This window comes from Girardinichthys multiradiatus, chromosome 1, assembly GCF_021462225.1.
Source record: "Girardinichthys multiradiatus isolate DD_20200921_A chromosome 1, DD_fGirMul_XY1, whole genome shotgun sequence".
In the NCBI taxonomy this organism is placed as follows: Eukaryota; Metazoa; Chordata; class Actinopteri; order Cyprinodontiformes; family Goodeidae; genus Girardinichthys; species Girardinichthys multiradiatus.
The window spans coordinates 36929450-36941081 of NC_061794.1; the positions used below are offsets into that span (position 1 = coordinate 36929450).

Genomic DNA, 11632 nt, shown 5'->3' on the forward strand with positions numbered 1-11632 from the left:
AATCCAAATCAAACAGTGCATTCACTGATCGGAAAAACACTGCAATTCTGACTGGCCATTCACCAGTCATGCAGTGAGTCAGCTGACTCTAGTCATTGTTCAGATAAATTACACTCGGGTTTCTTAATGATGGAAGAAGGTTTTTTAGGTTTAAAGAGTGTAGGATTAACAAAGACTGGTGAGGAAAACATTTATAATATTATAGTAAAAACTATGCTTCAATTAGAATTGTATTGTTTTGATTTTCATTTCCCCTTATTACCGTGCCAGAGCACAATAGAAAAAATAAATAAAAATACTGTTCAAAGAGCAACAAAAAAGAAGAAAGTGGAATAATCAGCTGTAGTTCATAATGTACAGTGAGCTGTTTGAGGAAGCTCTAGCAATAGAAATGGAAGATTAAACTAATGAAATATAAGAGCAAACAATAAAGCATTTGTCAAGCATAGATACAGTATAAAGAAACAATGCAGATGAAAAAAAAACATTACAAAAAACCATTACTATGGTTTCTCCAAGAATTAAGAATTGTACCAAGTTTAATAATAATTAGCCAAAATTTATAGTGTTTGTTGGTCCCAACTTTACAGCTAAATTTAAAGGAATAGTTCAGTAGTATTGAACTGAGGTTCAATTAAAATGTTATAAAAGGTTAAAACTATAGAAAGTATCAAAAACTATTAAAAAAAATTCTAATTCTTGTTCATTATTTCACAAATAGAAATAATTCTGGTTCTCTTACCTGACCTAAAACGGGGAAAGTTTAGTTTAAGTTCTTGTCAGACAGAAATGAGACAAAATGCCTGTATCTCATTTGATATAATGCATGCGAATATTTGGTTTCAGCTATATAACCTTTCAACAGAACACTTAAAAAATCCTAAACAAAGCCTTTAAATAACAGTAACAAAATGAAAACGCACTAAGAAAGCTGACAAAGGGTGACTATGAATGTGGTTAAAGTCTGAGTAAAGTATTCATGATTTAAATCTATGTACGGTGCACATTTGTGAGCTGTGAGCTCATGTCCTTGGGTTTGGAGCATATCTCATCTTGTTATGTACGTTCATTCAAAGCTACACCTTTTACAGCAACTGCAAGGTGGGAGGTAAAATGCACTAAGCTGTGAATCAGTGACCTTTCAGTTATGAACAGTTTGACCCCACAAAGTCAACTGTTGGTGGATGGGAGTTCACAAAGGAGCAAGGCCACCTCAGGCAGCCACTATTGTTGTTGTCCTTTCTCCCAACACCTACACATGATGCTCTGCATCAGTAATAGCTTTGTTTCTTTTTTCGGGGTAAAACACTGCTGCTCAACACAAACCTTCGTTATTTTAGTACAAAAGCATAGGTGCCTTTTACCCCAAAAATATATGATTTGTCAACCTTGCACAACATGTTATTAATTTGTAGAGGATATATTTAGGTTTAAAATAAATTTTAGTTTGTTTATTTTTTTAAGTCAGACAGGGAAAATTGACCATCTGTGTTTTCCTCTGCACATGTTTGAGGGTCGAGAAATGCATGACCCCAAAAGCAACGTCTCTCTCCACTTTGTGAATGCACCGACACACACAATCTGTTCTCTTTTGAGCACTGTTCACGCTCTTTGCACCGAATAAATACAGCACCTTCTGAATCATGCCGCAGAGAGCAACACTGACTGCACCAGGAAGGCAGAGAAACAGCCCAAAGCTTATCTGAGAGAGTGGCAGGCAGCAATCTGTAAGCAAGGCTGCAGGGTGAAAAGCAGGGCACCTTGTCTGAATCACTGAGCATGCACAAGAACCTACACTAGGGTCATCTAGCTAATGGACTTCTCAGCACACTTTTCTTCTAACAATATAAAAAATCTAGCACTATAAAAAAAAAAAAAAAAATAAGGTGAATATCAAAATAATGAAAACTAATATTTCTTACAATTAACTTCTATCACAAAAGCTTATAAAAGGTTCACACACCAGGTCACAGTTTAGCAGGTCCCCAAAACACTACAGAAGAATGACTTTGATACATCTCCCTGTGGAACTAAATTTCTATTGGCAAGGACACGACTGATCTCTCGCCCTCTGTAATCTCGATTTCCTCTGGCAATACCAGCCACTGTGAACCTGTGGCATTTTGCTGCCTTTAATGATTGGCCCAATGGTCTGCAACCAATGGCCTTCTTGCCACCAATTCATGACCCGTCAACCCCAATACTCCCACCAATCCACCAGGCGCACAACACACACGGCACAGAACAAATGTCCCAGTGTCAGAAACAATCCAGACAACCACCCCATCCTCCTCTCATAAAGCTGGCATCTCATCTGTCCTGGAGTGAAGAGTACGCTAAATGGAATGACATGGCATTTACACTTTCCAGACAGAGGGTCCTGAAGCATTCAAATTGTTTGCACTGAACTCGATTTTTTCAAAGATTTACCTGAATGCACATTTAAAATATTAATTCCATTTGCCTTTGTTGTCAAGACACCACTTTTGATGAGATATCCTATTGGTGAGTGTCTTCTGCTACATTTTTCTTCCTCCAGCACTCATCTAGACATGTTATAAAATGAAGGTTTTGGGAACAGGTAGTCTTAATATTGAGCGTATTAAAAGGACCTCTTGCTGATATGCTTGAGGTGCGAAATAACAGTGGACCTGCACACATACATATGCAAGCTACATCAGCCTTTGAACTTCTGAAGGCATTCAGCTTCAGCTCCTCTGTCGAGTGCTGAGATCATAATTATTTACCATAACCAGGGCCCCATGTCCCTGCCTAAGAAAAACAAAAGTATGCCTGCAATGCTTCGATCATTTTTCATTCAGTGCAATTTCACAGGGAGCACAATCACACAGATCAAATTGAGAGAAAGCAGTCTAGCATGAATATCTTGATAGCTCAAGAAGAAAAGGACAGGGACATTCATTGTCTATCTGTGTGATCTTCCAAATAGAAATTCTTTAGCTATCTGATGCAAGTCTTAATGAAAATTGAAAATTGTAAAAATGTATTTGTTAAACTGTCTACTATCTACTTTAAAAGATATTAGCCTTCATAACTCAACCAAACTGGTTATGAAAAGTCAGATCAATCTCTTGTGCACTGGGTTTGAATGTCAGGTGGTTCCTCACTTTGGTTTCAGAACTGGGCTGTTAATGCAAACACGGTACGCTCAAAACGTTATTGAAGGAAGCAAAACACACTTTAAAGATGGGTAGAAGATATAGGATGGTGTCTCCTAAATCAAACACAAACAACCTGGCCCAAAGTACGATGCAAACAAATATTTAAACTCTCTGAAGTCCAAACAGGGAGATCACTCCAGGGGTCTCAACACTGCATACCCACAAAGCAGGGCCTGAAACTGGCGTATGTCACCTTACACGCAAAGGTTGTGATCTATAAAATACAAACTTGACAGGAGAACGTAAACGCTGACCAATACGTATGCTTGTTTTGGAGACGGGAAAGTGGCAATGCTGATGGAAACGTGGGGTATTAAAGCCACACTGCATCATGGTTCCACTGAGACATTCAGTGTCACTCCATATCAAACTTTAATCATAGATCGACTTTATCACAAGCATTAAAAACCGCAGTGTTATTTATGCTTCAACTGGTGAGCTACAATTACAAATTACAAATACATAAGGACCTTTTCAAATAAAACAAAAAGGCCTATAAGCCAATTTAAATCTTCAATCAAAATCTGCAAATCAAATTTTTCTCACCATCACATTCCTCTCTCAGATAATCATCAGGGGAAATGTGTCTTGAATATATGAGCTGATATACTGGGATGAGTATTGGAGAGGCCGATCCACCAGAACCACGCCATCCCTGTTGAGTTACAAGTGTCAACCACTTTCCTGGCAACTGGCTCTTATCAGCGCAAAATAGCCAACAGGTATGTGTTTAACATGATCAACAATTTACTTTCTTCCTGAAGCCACGTTTAGGAACAACATAATTCTGTGAAATTATCCATGGGTCTGGGATATTGCAGCCATTGCTAAACGCAATAATGCCTGCTGACCTGGATGGCATTGTTAGTATGACCAGTCGATACATCAGATTTCCCCACACTGAGGCTACCAAACATGATAATTTTTCGACTCTCCACCTCACACACCAACACCTCGATTTTTACCTCGGTGAAATTGTTTTCTTTTTTTTTGCTCTTTTCTCCATGGTTGTCATTGTTAACCGATGAATAACATTGATCAGCTGTCTCATTTAAATGCACATTGACATTTATGAGGTGCTTTGCATTGCCTATTTATGGTTGAAAATGGGCGTGTAGAGGGCAGAACATGAGGCCGGAACTTGTGAGCAAACGCTGAGGTGCATCTGTGATTTATAAAAGGGGAAATTGCTTTTGTAAGTCTGGTTTTCTTTGGCGCACGCCTTTTTTGTACACGTTTAGTATAGATCCTAGACAGTGTTTTATAAATGAGAGCCCTGTTCTTACTTGGCCAGGAACGGATTCCTTGATGAAATAAAATGTATGAGAATTTATGATAATTTGGTTCTGTCTGTGTTTCTCTGAACCCAGCACAGCCACTCTGCAGCAGAAGCTCACGGAAAAGGACTTGTTATTGGAGATATAGCCAATCAAATGTAGACTTTGGTGTTGCCATGGCAGTTAGTTAACAGGGAGGAAATATTATATTATCAAATTTGAAATTTGCATCTGCAGAGTACTTTTGTCACAACAACAGGTGTTTTAAATAAGACATATTGGAAGGTATTGGAAAAAGTCATTATTTTCATAAACCGTCTTACAGCTAATGTTGGGCACAATGCTGGCGCCATGGTACAACGTGAGACCCATGTAAGGTAAGGTAAGGTAAGGTAAGGTAAGGTAAGGTAAGGTAAGGTAAGGTAAGGTAAGGTAAGGTAAGGTAAGGTAAGGTAAGGTAAGGTAAGGTAAGGTAAGGTAAGGTAAGGTAAGGTAAGGTAAGGTAAGGTGAGGTAAGGTAAGGTAAGGTAAGGTAAGGTAAGGTAAGGTAAGGTAAGGTAAGGTAAGGTAAGGTAAGGTAAGGTAAGGTAAGGTGAGGTAAGGTGAGGTAAGGTGAGGTAAGGTAAGGTAAGGTAAGGTAAGGTTATTTATATAGCGCTTTTCAGTAACAAGACATTCAAAGCGCTGTATGGAGGCTTCAGCCCTTGACACAGCTCTCCCCTGGTTCAAGTCCCGGCCACATTGACCTGTGCTGCATGTCTTCCTTAACCGCATTTCTATCTTCCTCCTTTCAAAGAAATGACAAAATCAAGGCCACTAGTGCCACAAAACAAATCTTAAAAACAAAAACAAGAACAGCTAAAGTTGGGATTATTTTTCTTCTAAATCATAAAATCTAGCTGACCACCTGAAGTGTGTAGGAGAGCAAAGAGTCTTTGTGAAAACCCTGTCACAATATTGCACATCTGCCTTTCATTTTAATGACATAGGAAGACATGATGCTGTAGAAAAAATAATGCTCCTGCATTGCCTGCAGTTGTTTATTTTCTTGAACACAACTGCAACTCAAATATCACAGCAATGACCCAGTAATCACATTATTTAATCTCACACTATGCTATGCAGGGACTTCATTCAACTTAGGTTGCAGGATGTTTGTAACTGAAGGGGAAACTGATTAATATGGCAAATAATAATCTAACCACTTGACAACACCCAGTAATAATTGAAATTTCATTCCCAGGTGGTCAGTTTCTCTTAATATGAAAAAGAAAAAGAAAATGAGACGGTAATGTCCTGGAAAAGTAACATACCTGCTCATGGCGCAGTCGAACTATATAAATTCCCCGCAATTGATCCATGTGCATTCACTACCCAGAATGCGAGAACATCAAAAGCGACATATGTACTCTAATTAAGTGACAGGTATTGATGTTCCAAAGGATTTCCTCACATTTAGACCCACGTAAAAGAAATTTCTGAACACCACCAAACATGTCAAGATAGGAAACTGTGTGACATTAGCTTCAGTAAAAGATTAAAATCCAAAGCTTCTTTCATGCCACAAATCATGTTAGTTAACCAAACGCATGATTAGGAAAGTAAAAACTTGATGGGAAATAATTTAATTACAGACTGTAGGTTTGCTGCATTCCATTAAAATGCATACAAAATCCACATGATTTAAAAGAGATAATGGCAGTCACAGAAAAAAGACAAGATTGTCTTGAAATGTTTTTTGTAACCGGGCTAAAAGAGAAAGCACATAATGACTCACCAATCATGTGAATCGTGGTCCGGCCAGGCCTCGTCCCAGGATGCTGCTGGATGGTGTCGTAGAAGGTGGCCTGACACAGCTGGATGGCAGTTACGCTGACCCAGAGGTACAGGCAGAGCAGCCAGGACATGACAGGACACATCTGCTGAGGACCAGCAGAGGTGGAATCAACACACCAGACATCATGTTCCTTACCTGTGACATCCTGCTCTCAACACAAATACAAATCACACTCACTCGCCACTTTTTTCTGTTATTGTCCTCAGTGCCCCATAGTGGATTTGTTTTTAGCCATCCAGATGTATGATTACGATTATATAAGTATGAGTTCTTCACTTTTTCTTCTCGGTTTGCCCTGTCTTGTCCCCAAGGCAGCACAGCAAATGTGGTGTGATCCCTGAGGACTTTTTTACCATGCAGCACAGATTTCCCCTGACAGGCTGACTCCCTTTAACTCCTGAGCTGTGCTCCTCAGCCTCACAACTAAAAGAAAAAAAAAAAAAAAACTTAAAGAAAGATAAGATTTTGCAAGCTGCCAGCTGCAGAGCCTTTTCTTTCGCTGCCAGAATAATGTGACAGTGACAGGGTGTTAACAGGAATCAAAAAGGCTTGTAATGTTTCACCATACTCTTCAGTTATAGCAAAAGAGAAGATCCAGAGGAATGTTTCTGGTCACATATGGCTATAGATACTTCACTGTTTCTCATCTGTAAGATATGGTGTTCTGCATCCTCTCTTAAATGCACTTATTTTTATAAAATATTATTTGGGAATAGAGTTCATTTCCATGCTGTGATTTATTTTATGATGCTGCATTTGAGTGAGAATCAAACTTTTATTAAACCACAAGAAAAAATTATTTTTGTTGCATTCTGTACAATTTCTTACTTTTGAAATATCTTTGTGCCTCTGGGAAATATCATGCAATTTTAGTGCAATCACTGTAAAGTAATTAAAGAAAGGTATTTTCACTCCATATTACAAAGAACATTATTTTGTAAGTGCAGGTCTTTTTGGTCAAATAAACCAAACAAAATAAATTGTCTTACCTGAACAACCCAACAAACAATCTGCAAATATCTCAACAGTATGCCATAAATCCACCCATTTTTTCTGATTACGTTGATCCCGTCCAGGAACTCTGAAATTGACTGGAGGAAGGCACTCCACTGACTCTACCTCCCTCCTCCACACTTTGATAGCAACAGTCCAGTGGTTCAGAAATAAACGTCAAGCCGAGTAAGGAAAAAAGGAAAATTAAAAGCTTTTTTAGTTCTTCACCCTGAAGAGCTGCTCCCAGTGACTCTGAATTTATTTAGCCCCTCGCATTTTACAAGCCAGATTAGAGCGCTCCTTAATTAACTGTATTGGAATCTTTTCTTTCAGCGTCCGCATCTTTCCAGAGAGAGGCAGCCTCCGAGCAGCAGCTCTCGCTGAGTCCCTCCTCACTCAGCAAGCACTGAGACACAAATGTTCCCATGCAGCTTGGCTGAGTGTAAAAACTGTATCACATGTCTTAAAGCCAGACTGCCTCCGGATTAGATGGCATAGTGCAATTCCATCTGATCATGTGCTTCTGACAATTGCAAATCAGGGACGCTGGCACCACTCATTTTGCTGCAACCACATGATTAACAAGTATTTGCATTTTGAACAGTTTTTTCTCCCAGGGCTGCTCTTCCATTTATGGTTTATCCTATCAGCTTCCTTGTGTGAGTTTCATGTTACTCCACACTGCTGAAACATATAAAATATCTTGATGTGGTTAAAGTAATTCCAAGAAAATCTGAAGGATTACCAGAAAAAGGGAGAAAGAAAGGATAAAATATTCTCAAACATGACAAAATGCCTTGTTTTTTCCATGTAAAAAGTGATTTCCTGATAAATTATTTTCAGAACATTCCCACCTTTAATGTGTAAAACCTGAACAACTCAAATGGAAAACAGCCTGAATGTTTGTGGTAAACCCAGAAAAATATAAGCATAGTACATCTTAATTTTGCAATATTTGACCACCACAAATAGGAGATAGTTGTAAAATATCTGTGCTTATACGTGACAGAAAGAACAAAGCCAAAAGGATAAGAGACAGAAATAAACAATCAACAAAAGCCATAAACCGTCAGGTCCAACCAGACACAGAGTGAATATCAGCCACTAAGTCACATAAACCAGCTTTATTGAACTTTAGATCTCTGTCAGGAAAATCATTTTTAATCAATGACTTCATTACTGACCACAATTTTGATGTTCTGTTTTTAACAGAAACATGGTTACATGAATTTAATGAAGTTCCCATTCTGATAGAGTCAATAGAGTCTGATAGAGTCGACGGCTCCAAACTACAATTTTCTTTGTGAGAGCAGATAGCAAAGAAAAGGTGGAGGGGTGGCCACTTTGTTTAAAGATTTATTAGAGTGTAAAAAAGTATTTCTGGGCAAATTTGACTCTTTTGAATATTTGGCTCTCCAGGTAAAGAACCCTGTCTGAACCATGTTCTTGAATATTTACAGGCCTCCTAAGTCCAAAACAAACTTTTTCAGTGATTTTAATAAGCTTTTATCTGTGATATGTGTTGATTATGACTGTTTAATTATTGAGGGAGACTTCAACATTCACATGGACAATCCTGAAGACAAAAGTGTAATAGATCTATGTGACACTCTTGGAAATTTTGGTTTGACTCAACATGTTAAACAGCAAACGCACAAACAGGGACATATTTTGGACTTGATCATTACTAAGGGTCTAAACATTTCTGTAACTGATGTTGCCCTATCTGACCACTTTTCTGTTATTTTTGAAAGCATCATCTCTAATGACTCAGTTAGCCAAAGCGACATGATAAGAAAACGCATCTTTAAGGACAGTGCTGCTGAAACCTTTAACCACATTTACTCTTCCACCTCCACTTTGCCCTATAACACTGTAGATGAGCTGGTAGATAACTTTCATTGTAAAATCTCGGACATCACTGATTCAATTGCTCCAATTAAAGTGAAAGTTGTTTCTGGAAAGAAAATGTCTCCTTGGAGAAGTGCTCCACCAATCAGAGGTGAAAAAAAGGAGTGTCAAAAAGCTGAACGCAGGTGGCGAAAGGCTGGACTCCAGGTTCACTATATTATCTATAAAGACAGACTATACAGAAATAACCTACAACTGACAAATGCAAGGGAATCTTTCTTTTCTGAGATCATCAGCTAAAACATAAACAATGCTCGTGCATTATTTGCCACGGTTGACAGGTTAACAAACCCTCCTGTAACTGTAGCATCTGAACTCCACTCTACAAGGGCCTGCAATGAATTTGCTAACTTCTTCACAGAAAAAACCCAAAAGATCAGAAGGGCAGTCAGCACATCCACATCAACTCCAGTACCAATATTGTCTCCAACTAGAACTGATTTTGACAAAATTTTCCAATTTCACCAAATAAACGACAAAAACTTAGAAGAAATCGTACAGCAACTAAGCTCTTCTTCCTGCTGTCTCAATCTTTTACCCAGAGGTTTCCTTAAGAAAGCTTTGCCTGTGATAACATCTGATTTAACACAAATAATAAATACGTCCCTTTGGTCAGGTATTATCCCCAAGGCCCTGAAAACAGCAATTATCAAACCTCTATTGAAAAAGAGCAACTTGGACAAGCTGCTACTACAGAACTACAGGCCTATATTAAACCTCCCCTTCATCAGTAAGATAATTGAAAAAGCTGTTTCAGCAGTTAAACAACTTCCTAACAATGACCAACCGCTACGATGTCTTCCAGTCAGGCTTCTGTGCTCACCACAGTACAGAGACTGCTCTTGTCAAGGTGTCCAATGACATCCGTATAAATGCAGACTGTGGAAGAACCACAGTGCTGGTATTATTGGACCTTAGTGCAGCATTCGACACTGTTGATCACTCCATTTTATTAGAGCGCCTGGAAAACTGGGTCGGCCTTTCTGGTACAGCACTCAATTGGTTTAAATCCTACTTGAAGGACAGAGACATTTTTGTGTCAGTAGGTAACTTTACATCAGAGAGCACAAAAATCACATGTGGCATTCCCCAAGGGTCCATCTTAGGGCCCCTTCTATTCAATATCTACATGCTCCCCCTAACTCAGATTTGAATAAACAACAACACAAGTTATCAAAACTATACAGACGACACACAGCTATACGTTACGATGTCACCAGGTCACTATGAACCCATTCAAGCCAAAATTTTCTTCAGCTGAATCAAAACAAAATTGAAGTAATAATCTTTGGACCAAAGGAAGAGCATTTAAAAGTTACCACACAGCTTCAGTTAATACAGCTAGAAACCACCAGTCAGGTTCAAAACCTGGGTGTAGTGATGGACTCAGACCTGAACCTTCAGAGGCACATAAAGACAGTAACAAGGTCGGCCTTCTATCACCTAAAGAACATCTCCAGGATTAAAGGACTAATGTCTCAGCAGGACCTTGAAAAACTAATTCATGCGTTCATCTTTAGTAGAATTGATTATTGCAACGATGTCTTCACAGGTCTGCCTAAAAAGTCAATCAGACAGCTGCAGTTGATCCAGAACGCTGCTGCCCGTGTCCTCACTAGAACTAAGAAAGTGGAGCACATCACCCCGGTTCTAAAGTCCCTATGCTGGCTCCCTGTAGCTCAGAGAATAGAGTTTAAAATACTTCTGTTAGTCTATAAATCACTGAATGGCTTAGCACCAAAATACATTACAGACTTGTTGTCAGTGGATCAACCACCCAAACCTCTCAGGTCTTCTGGCTCGCATCTACTCTGCATACCCAGAACTAGAACCAAACATGGAGAAGCAGCTTTTAGTTCTTATGTTCCACTAATCTGGAATAAACTGCCAGAAAACTGCAAAAGCGCTGAAGCCTCAAGTTACTTTAAATCAAGATTAAAAACTTATTTGTTTAGAGTGGCCTTTGACTGTGCCATCTAAACATTATTAGTTATGTTTTCAGTCCACTTTTCCTTTAATTTTCCTATCCATCATTCTCTTCTCTTTATTTTATTTTATTTTATTTTTTAAATTACCTCTGTTGTTTGATTTTCTGTATCATTGTAATGTTTTTCCTTATGTACAGCGCCTTAAGTGCCTTGTTGATGAAAAGCGCTATATAAATAAACTTGACTTGACTTGACTTGACCACTCTTCTATGCAAAAAGGTTCTAAATAAGTCAGATTGCAATAGCTTGTCGTGTACAAAATCAATCACCGAACAAATAAGACTCAGATCTTGGTTCTAGCAGGGTAATTCCGAAACTTAGGTTGTTGATTTTGATGTATGTTCTGGATTGTTTTAATGCTGAAAAATAAAGTTAATCTTTATCTTAAGCTTTCCAGAGAAGACCCGAACATGTGCCATCATAGACTGGTATTTCGAACTATTC

General features: G+C 38.6%; 1 protein-coding gene across 4 annotated transcripts in view; it reads right to left on the minus strand.

Annotated features, from left to right (window-relative positions):
- Positions 1-7738, minus strand: part of LOC124859099 (chemokine-like protein TAFA-1) — a 66300-nt gene extending 58562 nt beyond the window's left edge. The window contains exons 1-2 of one of the 4 annotated variants that reach the window (XM_047351920.1): positions 7286-7734; positions 6237-6378 (exon numbers count right to left, since the gene is read on the minus strand). In XM_047351920.1, coding sequence (XP_047207876.1) covers positions 6237-6378 — 142 coding nt within the window. In that variant the 5' untranslated portion in view covers positions 7286-7734. Of the gene's footprint in view, positions 1-6236; positions 6382-7285 lie in introns of all 4 variants that reach the window. The other 3 variants (XM_047351837.1, XM_047351752.1, XM_047351665.1) reach the window with 3 other exon arrangements.
- Positions 7739-11632: the final 3894 nt, after the last annotated feature.